Consider the following 18,938-nt stretch of genomic DNA (forward strand, 5'->3'; position numbering starts at 1 on the left):
AGAGCAAAGTATGTTTCACTTTGTGAAAGAAGAAGGACTGGGAATTGCCTCACAGCTGCAAGCTAAGTATCACAGAACTGATAAGGGACTTGTACAAATTACCAGTTTGTTTGGAGACGAGTGCTCTTTGCTATCCCAAAAGAGGGCTTAGTTTAAGTGAATTTTCATTATAAAGAACATTGTTTTGAATTTTCAAACGTGTGTGTGTGTCTGAAATTTGTACCTGTGAATTTTTGGGAGGAGTCTACCAGAGAGCCCGACAGAACCCGGTTCTTATCTATAAAAGTTGGACTGACCTCCGCGGGCCGGTCACAGACAGCGGGCGGGCAGCATCCGGCCCTCGGGCCGCATTTTGCCCAGGTCTGGTTTAAAGGAAGGGGATTTGGCCCTCACAGATTGAAAGACTTTGCAAGCAGTAGCTAACATCTTGGATGCAGCAATTAGGCCGAATCCTTCCCCAAAAAGCAGGGATGGGAAAAGTAGAAGAGCCAGAAAAAAGACTGGGTTAAGATATTTAACTCAGAGCAGAAATATTGAGGCAAGAGATATCAGATAAACTCTAATGTTGTGGGTTTTTTTAAAAAAACCTAAAAGATTGTTAGGGTTAGGGTATAGGATTCATTTAACAAATGCGGCAAGAAAATAGTAAAGTGGGGCAAAAGTCACTTAACAACTACAGTGGTACCTCATCTTACGAACGCCTCTTCTAACGAACTTTTCGAGATACGAACCCGGTGTTTAAGATTTTTTTGCCTTTTCTTCCAAACTATTTTCACCTTACGAACCCAAGCAGCTGCTGCTGGGATGAAGGGGTTTCTTCCCCCCCCCTTTTTTGAAGAAAGAAAAGGGAGGGGTGGCTTGGAGGGGGAAAGATTTGCAGAGAACAGCGTGTTTGCAGAGGCACTGAAAGGGTGTCTTTTTAAGAAAGAAAAGGGAGGAGGGAGGGGCAGCTTGGGGGAGGAAAAATTTTGCAGAGAACAACCTGCTTGTAGAGGCACTGAAACGGTGTCTTTTGAAGAAAGAAAAGGGAGGGGCGCCCCCTTGCCTTTCTTCCTTCCCACTCACCCTTTAGCCTAGCCTGGCTTCTTCCACCCGCCCCCTTTAGCTGCTCCTCCCTGCCCTCTGTTCGTCTCCCTTCTAAAGTTTGTGATTTTCCTGAAGGATTTGCACTCATTATTTGCTTTTACATTGATTCCTATGGGAAACATTGTTTCGTCTTACGAACTTTTCACCTTGCGAACCTCCTCCTGGAACCAATTAAGTTCGTATCATGAGGTACCACTGTACCTTGCTTAGCAACAGAAATTTTGGGATGAATTGCAGTCAAAAACTAAGGATTACAGCTGTATTTCTATTGAACCTCTTCCGACACTTCCTTTATTGATATGGTTTCTCCTGTGTGTTGACCCTTCTATGGCAAGACTTTCAAAGCTCTTTCCACACTCGATTCATACAATTTTTTCTCCCGTATGGATCCTTCTATGGGAAGTGAGATCACAACTCCTTCTAAAGCCTTCTCCACAATGCACACATTTATATTTCCTCTCACCTGTGTGGACCCTCTTGTGGGAACTGAGACTACTGCCACAGGTAAAGCTCTTTCCACACTCCACACATCGATACGGCCTTTCTCCTGTGTGGGTCCTTTTATGGGTGGTAAGAGCAGAATTCCACCTAAAGCCTTTCCCACATTCGACACATTTATATGGCTTCTCTTCCGAGTGGATCATCTTGTGGGAATCAAGATGTCTGCTGCAACTAAAGGTCTTTCCACACTCCATGCATTTATAAGGTCTTTCTCCTTTGTGATTCCTTTGATGTCTTACAAGAGAGTCATAATAACAGAAGGTCTTTGCACATTCTATGCAGTGATATGCCTTCTCCTCTGTATGGATAGTTCTATGGTGAGTCAGAGCATATTTCCTACTAAAGCTTTTCCCACACTCCATGCATTGATATGGCTTCTCTCCTGTGTGTGTCTTCTTGTGGGAATTAATATTACTGGTACATGAAAAGGTTTTCCCACACTCCATGCATTGATATGGTTTCTCTCCTGTGTGGATCCTCTTGTGGGAATTGAGAGTACTGCTACGAATAAAGGTCTTTCCACACTCCATGCATTGATATGGTCTTTCTCCTTTGTGAATCCTTCGATGGATTATAAGAGAATGATTATAACTGAAGGCCTTTCCACACTCCATGCATTGATATGGCTTCTCTGTTATGTGGATCATCTTGTGAGTGCTAAGATGACTGGTACAAGTGAAGCTCTTTCCACACTCGGTGCATTTGTAAGGCCTTTCTCCTTTATGATTCATTTGATGCCTTACAAAAGACTTTGAATAACGGAAGGTCTTCCCACACTCCGTGCATTGGTACTGTTTCTTTTCTGTGTGGCTCCTCTTATGGGAGGCAAGATGACTACTACTACTATAAGCCTTTCCACACTCCGTGCATTTATAAGGTCGTTCTCCTTTGTGCTTCCTTTCATGGATTATGAAAGAGCTATTGTAAGAGAAGGTCTTTCCACACTCCATGCATTGATATGGTTTCTCTCCTGTGTGGATTTTCTTATGGGAATTAAGATGACTGCTACAAGAGAAGGTCTTCCCACACTCCATGCATTGATATGGTTTCTCTCCTGTGTGGATCCTCTTATGGGAATTAAGACTAGTACTGCAAGTAAAGGTCTTTCCACACTCCATGCATTTATAAGGCCTTTCTCCTTTGTGATTCCTTTCGTGGATTATGAAAGAGCTATAATAAGAGAAGGACCTTCCACATTCCATGCACTGGTATAACTTTTCCTCTGAATGGATAGTTTTATGCTGAGTCAGAACGTTTTTCCTACTAAAGGTCTTTCCACACTCCGTGCATTGATGTGGCTTCTCTCCTCTGTGGATCCTCGTATGGGAATGGAGACTACTGCTCCGAGTAAATGTCTTTCCACACTCCTTGCATTGATATCGCTTCCCTTCCCGCTCTTTCGAATTGATTGCTTGGCATTTCTCTTCGCAATTCTTATTCTCCTTTCCATTATAGCCTTAAAAAGAGAAAAATGAAAACTGTAGCAAGAATAGCGGGGCAAAATCAAACCTTTTCTTCTGAAATCTAGCCAAAGAATCATCAATACAGTGATCCCCCGATTATCGCGAGGGTTCCGTTCCAAGACCCCTTGCGATAATCGTAAACTCGCGATGTAGCGGCACGGAAGTAAAAACACCATCTGCGCATGTGCGTCCTGTTTTCCATGGCCGCACATGCGCAGATGGTGGAGTTTGCGTGTGGGCGGCGGGGAAGACCCCTTCGGCTGCCCAACAGCTGATCTGCTCCGCAAGCGAGCAGCCGGGCGGGCGGGCAAACGGGCAAGCGGCAAGCGATCTTGGGGTTTCCCCTTTGCCTGGGCAACGGGGAAACCCCAAGATCGCTTGCCGCTTGCCCGTTCGCCCGCCCGCCCGGCTGCTCGCTTGCAGCAGCTGAGTCCTGAAGCCAGACGGCAAAGGCGAATTTCCGCGTTTGGCTTCGGGACTCAGCTGGGAAGCAGCGCTGGGGTTTCCCCACCGCCCACGCAAACTCCTCGCTGCCGCTCGCCCGCCCTTCGCCCGCCCACGCCGTTCGCTCGCGCCGCTTCCCACCTGAGTCCTGAAGCCAGACGGCAAAGGCGAACTTCCGCGTTTGGCTTCGGGACTCAGCTGGGAAGCGGCGCTGGGGTCTTACTGGCCGCCCATGCAAAGGGGAAACCCCGGCTCCTCGCTGATGCCCGCCGCTTGCCCTCCCGCCAGCAAGAGGGGGAAGACCCAGGGAAGCCGCCCAGCAGCTGATCTGCCCGGGGAACGCAAACTCCACCATCTACGCATGCGTGGCCATAGAAAAAAGGGGCGCGCATGCACAGATGGTGTTTTTACTTCCGGGTGGAAAAATCGCGATATAGCGATTAGCAATGATCGAGAGCGCGAAACTCGGGGGATCACTGTATATATATATATATATATTTTTAAAAAATTTATAAAAGTTTTTATTTACAAGTATACAAAGAAAACATAAAAGACAATAATAACAGTTGACAATTGAAACCTAATACATTATGATATGTCTGAATATAAAAATACAACGATCAGTAAACATATAGACTTACAAAGAAAGGATAGAGAGAAAGTAGAGAGAAGAAGAAAAATAAAAAAAAAGAAGAAGAAAAGCAAAGGAAAGGAGAGAAAAAGATAGAAAGAAAAGGGTGGGCGAGTGTACAGTGTACAAATATATTTTGACTGCTTTGGTGGCAAACATGAAGATATCCAAACTATGATTTTAACAAAGAACCCATTTCCAAGTGTATCCCTACTGATCCCCACCGTACATGATTGGATCATATCACTATGAATCTAAGACATAACCCTAAGATACAATTAGATCCTGAACTTCTTTTTTTTTTAATTAATGCTGCCCACTTATTGGATTTACACCTCAAAATAATTAAAATTGGAATTATCAGCAATAATGCAGAGAGGTTGCAACAAATTGAAGCTAGAGTGTCATCAGTGTGCAGTGAATAGAAAATAAATGTTATTATCATATCTTTGAATATTATAGTGATGGGGAAAAAAGTTAAAATAAAGATAGAATTAAGAGTAGAACTATTGGATGTAGACATTAATACATCAAGCATCATGAAAGAGTAAGAAAAACATATAGAACTGAAGGGTGGGAGTAAAGGATACGTGCAAATATGAAAAAAATGAAATGAAATGTAACCACTGTTTGTAATAATAACATGTTTATTTTTACTGAAATGTAGGATACTCTGGTATTACACTATTCACACCTCAATATGTATAAACAATATAAAATAAAAACACAATCCTGATTAAATCTTTGACCTGGGACTATTCCATGGTGCCACAAACTCCTCAAGTCCATTGGACACGGTATCATGCTGGGTCAACAACATACCCACCTGCTCCCCAACTTCACTGGAAGTCTGCAGAGTAGGATCTTTGGACTTCAACTCCCAGAATTCCCCAGCCAGCGAATGCTGGCTGGGGAATTCTGGGAGTTGAAGTCCAGATATCTTCAAGTTGCCAAGGTTGGGAAACACTGCTATAGAGCACTGCAGAACAACTAGACACAAGAACAGTTTTTTCCTGAATGCCATCACTCTGCTAAACAAATAATTCCCTTATCACTGTCAAGCTATTTCCTAAATCTGCACTATTATTAATCTTCTCATCGTTCCTATCACCCATCTCCTCACACAAATGACTGTACGACTGTCACTTTGTTGCTTGTATCCTTACAATTTATATTGACTTGTTCCTAATATGACTTGATTGCTTATTTGTAACCAGACTATCATTAAAAATGTTGTACCTTATGATTCTTGGCGAACTTAACTTTTCTTTTATGTACACTGAGAGCATATGCTCCAAGACAAATTTGTGTGTCCAATCACACTTGGTCAATAAAACATTCCATTCTATTCTGTTCTTAGGGCCATCGGGGATCTGGAGACGAGATTGAGGAGTGAAGACCAAACTGTGGTAGGCAGGGCCTTTCTAAGAGGCCCATACCATCCCTATGTGCAGCCTATCCCTCAAATTCTTAGTAATATCTTCTGTGGTATGGAAATAATTTTTTTATATTTTATGAACAGAAAGAATTTTTTTTAAAATTCCTTTGTGTAAAATTTGGGGATCTGCAGTTTTTCAAGTTTTCTTCCTCCATAAAGTCATTGGTCAAATGGTTAAGAAACCAGGCTAGAAACTAGCCCAGTGAGTTCTAGTTCATCATCATCATCATCATTATAATAATAATAATTGTGGCACAGATGATCCACTGCTGTGGAACAGATGATCCACTGGAACTTGTGCCGGGACTACCATTTACCAGTGGCAAAGAACTGGTGGGATCATAAGCCCGAAAAAGTGGTCGAAAATGAGCAAGCAAAACTGCTGTGGGACTTCCGACTTCAGACTGACTGAATTCTGAAGCATAACACACCAGACATCCTGATTGTGGAGAAAAAGAAAGTATGGATCATCGACATCGCAATCCCAGGAGACAGCAGAATTGAGGAGAAGCAGCTAGAGAAATTAGTGAAATACGAAGATCTAAAAATCGAGCTGCAACGACTCTGGCATAAGCCAGTGAAAGTGGTCCCAGTGGTACTTGGCAAGCTGGGCACAGTGCCAAAGGATCTCAGCGGACATTTGAAAACCATTGGAATTGACAAAATCTCCATCTGTCAATTGCAAAAGGCTGCTTTACTGGGATCGGCAAACATAATTCGCCACTACATCACGCAGTCCTAGGTGCTTGGGAAGCACCCGACTGGTGATGAAATACGAAATCCAGCATAATGATCTCGTTTGCTGTGTTGTACTGACATAATAATAATAATAATAATAATAATAATAATAATAATAATAAAATAATAATAATAATAAAAATAATAATAAAAATAATAACAACAATAACAATAACAACAACAATAACAACAATAATAATAATAATAATAATTATTATTATTAATTAGATTTGTATGCCGCCCCTCTCCGAAGACTCGGGGCGGCATACAAATCTAATAAATTATTATTACAAATTCCTTAGGATGAATGGTGAGTGGGTGATTTTGGGCCAATCTCTTTCAGTTTAACCCATGTCACAGGTCTGCTGTTGCACAGAAAACAACAGGAGGAAGGAATATTGAATTTGTCCTCTGCCTTTATTATTTCCAAAAAATAAAGGCAGCATATAAATAAATGATTTTTTTAATCACTTATTTTACTTAGCCTATTTTTTTAAATAACATCTAAGCCCCTCCTCTCTAACCCCATGACTTCCTATGTTTCGGAGAAGAGAGAGGGAGCCTTACCCAGAGAAAACAGATTCCTGGAATTTTCCTGCATGACTTCTGTGTAGAGAGCTTTTTGGTCAGCGTCCAGTTGGGACCACTCCTCCTTGGAGAAATACACAGCCACATCCTCAAAAGACACAGCATCCTAAACAAGGAAAGAAGTTTTCCTTTTAACAGATAATCCGAAGAATAATTTGATAGTTTTCTTCTACCATTTCAAGGAGAGAGCGCTACTGAACAAAATGGGTTTCTTGTGCAGAATTAATAGAATAGAATTATATTGGATGAGAATGAGATCTCACTGCTTTTGACTGATGGCACAACTGAAGGGCATTGCATCATGTTGCAAGTATTTGGAATGCCTTTCAGTGTGGCCACCTAAAATAGTTTTTTGATCAATTGGTAGTTACGTCTTAAATAAACTAGTTATCACTGGCTACAGTTTGCAAATACTGGCAAAACTCACCTGACATTTTTGCCAGTGTCTTACTTTATCCACTGAAGGGGAAATGTAATCCAACTCCACACGTTCATGAAGGTGTTGGAAGAGCTTGCAACAGCATATAGGGAAGTGTTTTTAATAGGAAAGTAAACACAAGAACAAGGGGGCACAATCTGAGGTTAGTTGGGGGAAAGATCAGAAGCAACATGAGAAAATATTATTTTACTGAAAGAGTAGTAGCTGCTTGGAACAAACTTCCAGCAGACGTGGTTGGTAAATCCACAGTAACTGAATTTAAACATGCCTGGGATAAACATATATCCATCCTAAGATAAAATACAGGAAGTAGTATAAGGGCAGACTAGATGGACCATGAGGTCTTTTTCTGCCGTCAATCTTCTATGTTTCATATGTCTATGGAGATTTTCAATCATCAGGAAATGGTTGTCCCATAGATGTTTTTCAAAAGGCACCAAAAAAAAGTTTTGGTTTTTTTTAATGTTATGTGAGAATGACTCGGAGAGAAAGAGACCTGATGCTGACAACAGTCTGGTCAACAAAATTTGACTGTGAAGCAGGATGGGTGGAGAAAGTGTCTTCCAAAGGAGGCCTCAGTGTTGTGGTTAGCTCTGGCCCTGCTCCTGCCCCAAGGACTGTGGATGTGCTGCAGGCCTGTTTTGCCCCCGGTGGAATCTGCTGATGAAGGCTCCTCTGACCAAGAAGACATGAGTGACAGGGAGGGGGAGAGTGTGGCAGACAGCTCAGAAGGAGATCAATTATCTATCTCCTCCTTGGATTCAGAACAAGAGTTAATGATACAGCCACGCATGCGGAGAGCGATGCATAGGCAACAACAACTGAAAGATTATTATAAAAGAAAATGAGGCCACCTGTGGTTGGGTGGGGCTGTGGTAATTAGTGAGGCTGCTATAAATAGTGGCCTGTGGGTTTGGCCATTGTGGAGGATTACCTGATTGTTGTGTTTCGTGACTGCTTTGCTGACTTTGACCTTTTGTGTGCTGATTTTCCCCCGCTTTGAAACTAAACCAGAGCAAAGTGTGTTTCACTTTGTGAAAGAAGAAGGACTGTGAATTGCCTCACAGCTGCAAGCTAAGTATCACAGAACAGATAAGGGACTTGTACAAATTACCAGTTTGTTTGGAGACGAGTGCTCTTTGCTATCCCAAAAGAGGGCTTGGTTTAAGTGAATTTTCAGGATAAAGAACATTGTTTTGAATTTTCAAACGTGTGTGTGTCTGAAATTTGTACCTGTGAATTTTTGGGAGGATTCTACCAGAGAGCCTGACAGAACACTCAGAAGGGAAAGATACGCTGAGCTAGATATTAATTATGAATCTAATATCAGATTCGTATTGCTTGGAAACAACAATTTATGACACTGAACTCTGGAACAAAATGAAATCCATACAAGATTCACGCTCATTTTCCAATCTTTTTTCCTCCTTACCTGAAGTAACAATTCAGCCAATTCTTCAGCCCCACCACAAAGAGGAGGTGATTCTAAAATTTCCAAGGACAGCTTTCTACTCTCTGTAAGAAAGAGAAAAATTGTGGAAGCAGATTTGTTACAGAGAGAGAGAGATTCCACTCAGGAGGAGCAAAAGTATTTTTGGGCGTCAACAGACTCAAACTCAACCCTGACAAGACGGAGTGGCTGTGGGTTTTGCCTCCCAAGGACAACTCCATCTGTCCATCCATCACCCTGGGGGGGGGATTACCGACCCCCTCAGAGAGGGTCCGCAACTTGGGCATCCTCCTCGATCCACAGCTCACATTAGAGAACCATCTTTCGGCTGTGGCGAGGGGGGCGTTTGCCCAGGTTCGCCTGGTGCACCAGTTGCGGCCCTATCTGGACCGGGGGGTCACTGCTCACAGTCACTCATGCCCTCATCACCTCGAGGCTCCACTACTGTAATGGTCTCTACATGGGGCTACCTTTGAAAAGTGTTCGGAAACTTCAGATCGTGCAGAATGCAGCTGGGAGAGCAATCATGGGCTTCCCCAAAAATGCCCATGTCACACCAACACTCCGCAGTCTGCATTGGTTGCCGATCAGTTTCCGGTTACAATTCAAAGTGTTAGTCATCACCTATAAAGCCCTTCATGGCACCGGACCAGGGTATCTACGAGACCGCCTTGTGCCGCATGAATCCCAGCGATCGGTTAGGTCTCACAGAGCGGGCCTCCTCCGGGTCCCGTCAACAAAACAATGTCGTTTGGCGGGGCCCAGGGGAAAAGCCTTCTCTGTGGCGGCTCAGCCCTCTGGAACCAACTCCCCCCGGAGATTAGAATTGCCCCCACCCTCCTTGCCTTTCATAAGCTCCTTAAAACCCACCTCTGCCGTCAGGCATGGGGGAACTAAGATATTCTTTCCCCCTAGGCCTTTACAATTTATGTATGGTATGTTTGCATGTATGGATGTTTGGTTTTACAATGAGGGTTTTTTAGTTGTTTTAGTATTGGATTTACATGCTGTTTTTTGTTACTGTTGTTAGCCGCTCCAAGTCTACGGAGAGGGGCGGCATACAAATCCAATCAATCAATCAATCAATCAATCAATGTTATAGTTCACAGAAAGAGCTTTTCTTACCTGGTGTGGTCTCCTGACTTTGATCTTTGTGGAAAGTCTCCCTGAACAGCATCACTTGAGAAGATCTGAATGAATTTTCCATCCCCTTGGGATATCCAGTCACAATTTCCAAGGATTTCTGGACATGATGTGATATGAGAAACAAAGAAAGAGCACTAATGAATCACCATACTGCATCATTAAACTAGCTTTACTAGATAAATGGTCAAAGCAATGGAAACTGCAGTTTAATGTTTCCAAATGTAAAATAATGCACTTGGGGAAAAGGAATCCTCAATCTGAGTATTGCATTGGCAGTTCTGTGTTAGCAAAAACTTCAGAAGAGAAAGATTTAGGGGTGGTGATTTCTGACAGTCTCACAATGGGTGAGCAGTGTGGTCGGGCGGTAGGAAAAGCAAGTAGGATGCTTGGCTGCATAGCTAGAGGTATAACAAGCAGGAAGAGGGAGATTGTGATCCCACTATATAGAGCGCTGGTGAGACCACATTTGGAATACTGTGTTCAGTTCTGGAGACCTCACCTACAAAAAGATATTGACAAAATTGAACGGGTCCAAAGACGGGCTACAAGAATGGTGGAAGGTCTTAAGCATAAAACGTATCAGGAAAGACTTAATGAACTCAATCTGTATAGTCTGGAGGATGGAAGGAAAAGGGGGGACATGATCGAAACATTTAAATATGTTAAAGAGTTAAATAAGGTTCAGGAGGGAAGTGTTTTTAATAGGAAATTGAACACAAGAACAAGGGGACACAATCTGAAGTTAGTTGGGGGAAAGATCAAAAGCAACATGAGAAAATATTATTTTACTGATAGAGTAGTAGATCCTTGGAACAAACTTCCAGCAGACGTGGTAGATAAATCCACAGTAACTGAATTTAAACATGCCTGGGATAAACATATATCCATTGTAAGATAAAATACAGGAAATAGTATAAGGGCAGACTAGATGGACCATGAGGTCTTTTTCTGCCGTCAGTCTTCTATGTTTCTCTATGCAATGTCCATTTGCACAACTTGAAAGAGAATGGAAGAATTGCCCCAAACACATCCTCTAGGAAAGGGGGAGGCAAAGTTGGCTCTTCCATGACTTGTGAACTTCAACTCTCACACTTCCTGCCAATTATGTTAACTCAGGTATTCTAGGAGTTGTAGTCCACATGTCATAGAAGAACCAAATTTGCCTCCCCCTGCTTTAGAGGAAAACTGAAACAAGTAGTCTTAGGTATTAATAATGCCAGAAAACTCTTATCAAAAAGAAATTGACAAATTCAGAGAGATTGATGTAGAGATAACAGAAATCATATTGCTTCTTTAAATCAGCAGACTCCAATGTCCATTACTGAAACTCGAAGCAGAATGGAAGAATTGCCCCCAACATATCCCCTAGAAGGAAAATGGGACAACAGGCCATAGGAGTTAATAATTCCAGAAAACCTTGCAAAAAAAGGAAACCACAAACTCAGAGGGATCCTCTAGAGCAGTGTTTCCCAACCTTGGCAACTTGAAGGTATCTGGACTTCAACTCCCAGAATTCCCCAGCCAGCAAATGCTGGCTGGGGAATTCTGGGAGTTGAAGTCCAGATATCTTCAAGTTGCCAAGTTTGGGAAACACTGCTCTAGAGCTACTAAGACTACATTCTCAGACCTGCAACTCTTCTTGCATTTTTTCCTCCTCCTGGGTCAGCAAGAAGCCTTCGGCCAGGGCCACTGCCTGGGAACTGGTCTCCGCTCCACACTCCCGCACCCATTTCTCCATCTCTGGGGGAAGGACAGCCAGGAACTGCTCCAGGAGCACCAGGTCCAGCATCTGAGCCTTGGTGTGTCTTTCCGGCTGCAGCCACTGATGGCAAAGGCGGTGAAGCTGAGTGCAAACATCTCGGGGACTCTTCCCCTCCTGGAACTGCACTTTTCTGAAGTGACAACATTGGACCTGTGAACTCCTGACTTCCTCTTCTTGGCTCTTCTGCCCAGGACTTGCTCCATGCTTCCCACAGCTCCAAGGTTGAGTAGCTGGAGGGCCTTTTCCAATATCTACATCTGCTGGGCTTTGTCCCTCCATCTTCTCTCTGGTCTCTAATTCAGTTCCAAAATGGATGGATGGATCTCCCCAAGAGTTACTAATCAGAAGAGGTCTGGCCAAATCTTCTAAAGGCCATTCAGCCTTCTTCCCACACAAGATATTTTGGACTCCAAGGGAATCAGAAAAGATTTCCAACTTACAAATCTGAAATGGAAAACAAAAGAAACTGCCATAAATACAGGCTGACCAACTTAACAACTGAGCACGCACAAAATCCTAAATAAGAAATTTTTATCAACCCAAAAATAGGAGGGAGGGAGGAAATATTATTAGTTGGTATAGTAACACACCTGCATGTGAAAAAAATTCTAAAGTAACCTGCTGCCTCAACTTTGATCAAGGACTAAAAACTTTAGATACAAACTTAATATCTACCACTCCAAACTTGACTGTAAAAAAATATGACTTTAGCAATCGAGTTGTTGAAGCATGGAACTCATTACCAGACTCCGTAGTATCATCCCCTAACCCCCAACATTTTTCCCTTAGACTTTCCACAGTTGACTTCTCCAGATTCCTTAGAGGTCAGTAAGGGGCGAGCATAAGTGCACTAGTGTGCCTTCCGTCGCCTGTCCAATTGTCTCTCCTATATTTTTATCCTATATTCTCTCTTCTATTCTTTCTCTAATTCTATTTCCTCGAAGGTGTCCTCTATTACCTTCATTGTGTATTACTGTGTATTGGACAAAATAAATAAATAAATATAAATAAATATATTTAAAACATGTTTTTCTTTCCTAATTCCTACTGATTTATTCAAAATATTTTGATGGCTGTTTGCAACATTACAAACAACCTCTGTACAATTCAGATCATAAAGGTCTCAGGACACAAACACCCATTGAGGTGAGTGGCGATCTAAATTGAGTCTATAGATAAATCAATCAATATTTGAACTTCCAGTATAACATTAGATAGCAGAACCCCATTAACCTCCTGGTATATGCAGTACAAAGCAGTGAGCTATGTGCAGATCTGTAAATTGGGTGAACAAAACAACCCTTTCATAAACACATAGCACAGCATAGGAGAACAAAGACATCAGGAGAAGATTCAGAAGTCCATCTGCATTTAAAAGACAAAACTAACTCTTTTGAAGACATGAAAGTAGATATTTTGGACAGAGAGGACTGCTGGTTTGAGAGGAGGTCTGAAGGAGCCATCTATGTCAAAACTGAACAGGCCTTTCTCAATAGAGGGGGGAGGATACAGCATCCTCTATCTCCAGTCTGCAACACAGTTCTTTCCAACAATTCCAGAAAGGCTAAACACCCATTTGGACCATTAAAGGGACTAAAGATACAGCTTCAAGTGCCCTTAGAACTAGCTAAAAGGATGCAAATGATCAGCTGTCTGCATAAATCCTTCCATTCCCCACCATCCAGTAAGAGTTGAAGAAGCTTTTTGAATGAGAAGCGAAATGTCTTCAAAGAAAAGCCAGAAGGTCCAGTTGCCTCTTGAAAAAGCATCTTTGGGACAACATTGATCTGGATGACTTGAAGCTCTCCATAGACTCTTGACTCAAAGTGCTATGGCTACCTGAGAAATCACAATTAAACCACCTTTCAACACAAAATTTATGCATGGTATGCTAGTATGTATGATTGGTTTCTAAATTGGGGTTTTGAATTAACTTAAATATTAGATTTGTTTACATTGTATTATTATTGCTGTGAGCCGCCCCGAGTCTGCGGAGAGGGGTGGCATACAAATCTGATTAATAAATAAAATAAATAAATAATAAACAGGATTGATTATTTATTTATTTATTATTTATTTAGTCAGTTAGTTAGTTAGTCCAATACACAATACATATTGAAGAGAATAGACATGAAGTATTATATATAAAGAGAAGATATAAAAATAGAGGAGAAGATATATGAAGGAAGAAAAGATATATGATATATGAGATGAGGAGAGACAATTGGACAGGGGACGAAAGGCAGGCTAGCTAGTGCACTTATATCCGAATCAACAAAGCGCCGATGGTTTAACACGATTATTTTGATCTAGGCTTCTGGAATTCTATATGGCTCCGGTGTTTTTGGCGATCTCGATTTTCCTCCTGGGGGCAACGAAGCGGGACCGAGGCTTTTGATTTCTTCCCTGCCTGCCCGGGACAGGGGCGGCAGGGGAACATGGGACCAGGGGATCCCCATTTTCCAAGACTCCGGACTTGATGAGGTTTTGCGCCTCTCCATGCACGGTCCAGCCCATGGAAGAAAAAGTCACTTCCCACTTACTGAACTCCGGAGTCCGGTCTTGATCTCCCTGCGTGAAGGCTCAACCGAAGGCTCGTAGCGAGGGAGGGGCGGGGAACAGAATAGGACACTGTAGAAAAGACGCATGCGCCTTCAGTCTTCTCTGCAAAATGCCCCGGGAGTCTCGGACCTGTTGAAAGAGCGCATGCTCAGTTCCCTCCTGAAGCAGGTGAGGTTCCCTTCTGCCTTTCCAACGTCTACCTGGGGAGCCCCCTGGTGGATCCTGCATGCAACGCCAGATGGATCCTGTTAGGACGTAGGACAAATCGTCATGTTCCATGCAGCAGGCATTGAATGATGGGCCTTGGAGTTGAAGAAAAGGCTCTTTCTGCCATTGCTTGTCTGCAGCAGGCAGCAATTTCTAGACTCATTTTTTAATTGTCTAAGGACGATCTGTGATCTTGTAAATATAACTGGGGGAGAGGAAGGGAATAAGAAGCGCTTTTTGGCACCAAGGAGAAGAGTGAGTGATAGAGGAGAGAGGAAGGGGGGGGGGGGGTTATGCGGAAAAAGCCGGAAGGGGAGGATAGAAAAAGAGGCCTGAAAAACAGGCTTGAGAGGATAGGAAAGGAGGCTGGGGAATTCTGGGAGTTTATGTATGTATGTATATATGTATGTAATTAATTAATTAATTAGATTTGTATGCAGCCCCTCTCCGTAGACTCAGGGCGGCTCACAACAGCAATAGAACAATTCATAACAAATCTAATAATTATAAACATTTAAAAATAAACCCCATTATTAATCAAACATACATACAAACATACCATACATAAATTGCATAGGCCCGGGGGAGATATCTCAATTCCCCCATGCCTGGCGGCAAAGGTGGGTTTTAAGGAGTTTACGGAAGGCAAGGACGGTGGGGGCAGTTCTAATCTCCGGGGGGAGCTGGAACAGAGAGTCGGGGCCGCCACAGAGAAGGCTCTTCCCCTGGGACCCAATTGTCTCTCCTATATTTTATACATCTTTTCTTCCATTCATATATCCTTTCTTCTATTCTTCATTTACGTATTCTATTCTCATATCTTTTCTATCCTTTCCCTGATATTTACTACTACATGGTTATTTATTTATTTATTTATTTATTTATTTATTTATTTATTTATTTATTTATTTATTTATTTATTTATTTATTTTGTCCAATACACAATAATACACAATGAAGGTAATAGAGGACACCTTCAAGGAAATGGAATTAGAGAAAGAATAGAAGATAGAGTATAGGATAAAATAATCAATAGAAGAAAGATATAGGGATAGAAGAGAAGATATATGGGATATAGGAGAGACTATAGGACAGGGGTTGGAAGGCACTCTAGTGCACTTATGCACGCCCCTTAAACTTCCCTTTAACTTTCAATTTGCATTGGACAAAATAAATACATTTAAAAAAATACGATATAAGTGGCTTCCATGGAGCAACCCTAAGGGAGAGGAAAGGAAAAGCATGGACCATGGGATTGGGTGTATCACTCTTGTCCTTATGTCTTGAGTTAATTGAAGGCTTTCAACCCCAAAGCACTCTGGGATCCTCAACTTTCATTCCAAAAGGACATAAAACTGGAGAGAGTCCTGGTCCACCTTCATTTTTCTTTCTCTCTTTCTTTCCTTCCTTCTTTCTTTATCAAAATGTGTACAAGATAATAGGTATGGTATAAACATAAACAAAAGCAAGTAGGTATAGGTAAATTTGGACAGTAGGACAGGGACTGCAAGCACGATGGTGCGCTTATGCACGCCCCTTACATACCTCTTAGGAATGGGGCAAGGTCGACTGTGGACAGCTTAAGGTTAATGTTTTTGGGGTTTGGGGAAAAAACCGGAGTCGGTTAGTGCATTCCAGGTGTTGATCATTCTATTGCTGAAATATTTTCTGCAGCCGAGTTTCGAGCAGTTTACATTGAGTTTGAATCTATTTTGTGCGTGTGTGCTGTTGAAGCTGAAGTATTCATTGACAGGTAAAACATTGTGGTAGATGATTCTATGAACTACATTTAGATCAGATCAAAAAAACGATGTAGCTCTCGGTTTCAAAATTTCAACGCCACCGCTGTTGTCTTGCGTTACAGGACTCTGCAAGGCTGGTTGCGCCATTGCATGCACAAACGGCAGCACAACCACAGAGTTCGACATGCCGGCACAGTCTTGAGCGGTAGGATACCAGCTCCGCTGGTATGATGAAGCTCACGGCAGTCCTGCAGTTCATGCATTCGGTGGTACAACAAATCCCGCAGAGTCCTGTTCCACAAGACCAGTGGTTCTCAACCTGGGGGTCGGGACCCCATTGGGGGGGTCGAACGACCGTTTCACAGGGGTCGCCTAAGACCATGGGAAAAAACAAATTTCCCATGGTGTTAGGAATTAAAGCTTCTATTCTGGCTCTTTGGAACATATTTTTACAATCTGACCATTCAGGCATTTAAAGTGGGGGGTATCCCTCTGACCTTCCTGCCAATCAGCTTAAAGCTCTGTTGGGCGAATTGGTGCTAGACGTATGGTTGGGGGTCACCACAACTTGAGGATATGTAATTAAGGGGTCGCGGCATTAGAAAGGTTGAGAACCACTGGTGTAGATCCTTCTATGGCACAGGTGTCAAAATCAATTTCATTGAGGGCTGCATCAGGGTTATTTATTTGTTTGTTTGTTTATTTATTTATTTGATTTGATTTGTATGCCGCCCCTCTCCGTAGACTCAGGGCAGCTAACAACAATAATAAAAACAGCATATAACAAATCTAATATTTAATATAACTAAAAAACCCTTATTAAAAACTTATGGTTATGGTTGACTTCAAGAGGAGGGGGGGCAGAGACGTGGTCAGCTTCCCTCCCCTTGACCAGGTTGCTCATGGTTTTTGTAGGAGACCTGGCTTTCTAACCCCAGCAATCCTCAGCAATAGGATGGGAGACCACCAGGAGAGGTCAGGAGGAGGGGAGAAGATGGCAAAAGGCAGCAGGGCTGCTGGTAGCTAAGTGCTAAGGCAGGATTTACCTCAGACCAGTGAAGGCCTGCCGAAATTTGTACTACCCCACTGTGGGCGTGGCTTATGCAGGACGCCCTGCATTTTCTTTCTTTCACAAGAGCACACAACAGATTTAAACTTAATATTAACCGCTCCAAACTTGATTGGAAAAAATATGACTTCAGTAACTGAGTTGTCGAAGCGTGGAACTCACGTGGGACCCGGAGAAGGCCCACTCTGTGGGACCTAACTGGTTGCTGGGATTCGTGCGGCAGAAGGCAGTCCCGGAGATATTCTAGCCCGATGCCATGAAGGGCTTTATAGGTCATAACCAACACTTTGAATTGTGACCGGAAACTGATCAGCAACCAATGCAGACTGCGGAGTGTTGGTGTGACATGGGCATATCTGGGAAAGCCCATGATTGCTCTTGCAGCTGCATTATGCACGATCTGAAGTTTCCGAACATTAATGCCCTGGTTGGCGCACAAATAGCCCTTTCTCTAACACACACACACACACACTGGTTGGATCAAATTGTTCTCTTGCTCTCTTTCTCGCTATGGCGGAAGTGGTGACGTTTCAATGCCTAGTGGAGCACTCATGTAAGCTACTGTGGGCTGGGTGGAGGGGGCAGCTCCACATCCATCTTGCTTCATCCGCCACCTCCCCATCGCCTCTCTTTGCTGGAGCTATGATTTTGGAAGGTAACCCAACCCAGCCAACCAGCTACAGACCCAGAAATAAGGAGGGGGGGGGGGCTCGGCACTGGGACAGAACAGCAGCTAACCTAGTCTGTGGGACTATGTTAACTTGCTTTCCGTCTCCGCTTATCACTGCGGCATGCAGGGCAGCTGTTGTCGCCCATTCGCAGTTGTAGCAGTAAAACCTTTAATACTAAAATCTGGTGGTGTGCATCTTATTTCAGGGGGGCTCGGCACTGGGACAGAACAGCAGCTGGGACTATGTTAAAAAAATTCTTTCCATCTCCATTTACAATGCGGCATGCAGGGCAGCTGTTGTGGCCCATTCTTGGTTTTAGCAGTAAAACCTTTAATACTAAAATCTGGTGGTATGCATCTTATTTCAGGGGGGCTCGGCACTGGGACAGAACAGCAGCAAACCTAGTCTGTGGGACTATGTTAACTTGCTTTCCGTCTCAGCTTACCCCTGCGGCATGCAGGGCAGCTGTTGTGGCCCATTCGTGGTTTTAGCAGTAAAACCTTTAATACTAAAATCTGGTGGTGTGCATCTTATTTCAGGGGGGCTCGGCACTGGGACAGAACAGCAGCAAACCTAGTCTGTGGGACTATGTTAACTTGCTTTCCGTCTCCGCTTACCACTGCAGCATGCAGGGCAGCTGTTGTCGCCCATTTGCGGTTTTAGCAGTAAAACCTTTAATACTAAAATCTGGTGGTGTGCATCTTATTTCAGGGGGGTTCGGCACTCGGACAGAACAGCAGCTAACCTAGTCTGTGGGACTATGTTAACTTGCTTTCCTTCTCCGCTTACCACTGCGGCATGCAGGATAGCTGTTGTCGCCCATTCGTGGTTTTAGCAGTAAAACCTTTAATACTAAAATATGGTGGTGTGCATCTTATTTCAGGGGAGCTCGGCACTGGGACAGAACAGCAGCTAACCTAGTCTGTGGGACTATGTTAAAAAAATCAGTATAGACCTTCCAACTTCTCACCAAAAAAATAATAAAAAAAGACCCCACAAAG

The 18,938-nt window shown here is 43.1% G+C and overlaps 1 protein-coding gene across 1 annotated transcript; it reads right to left on the bottom strand.

Moving 5' to 3' along the window:
• Nucleotides 1-916: 916 nt before the first annotated feature.
• On the bottom strand, nt 917-14,358 carry LOC139159867 (zinc finger protein 665-like). Its single transcript, XM_070737291.1, has 6 exons — nt 14,230-14,358; nt 11,552-12,130; nt 9,904-10,021; nt 8,761-8,843; nt 6,869-6,995; nt 917-3,043 (listed from the first exon to the last, which is right to left on the bottom strand). Exons 1-6 carry the CDS (start codon nt 14,332-14,334, stop codon nt 1,449-1,451), a joined length of 2,607 nt encoding a protein of 868 aa, XP_070593392.1. The 5' UTR covers nt 14,335-14,358; the 3' UTR covers nt 917-1,448.
• Nucleotides 14,359-18,938: the final 4,580 nt, after the last annotated feature.

The sequence above is a fragment of the Erythrolamprus reginae genome, chromosome 2 (assembly GCF_031021105.1).
Source record: "Erythrolamprus reginae isolate rEryReg1 chromosome 2, rEryReg1.hap1, whole genome shotgun sequence".
NCBI classification, from domain to species: domain Eukaryota; kingdom Metazoa; phylum Chordata; class Lepidosauria; order Squamata; family Dipsadidae; genus Erythrolamprus; species Erythrolamprus reginae.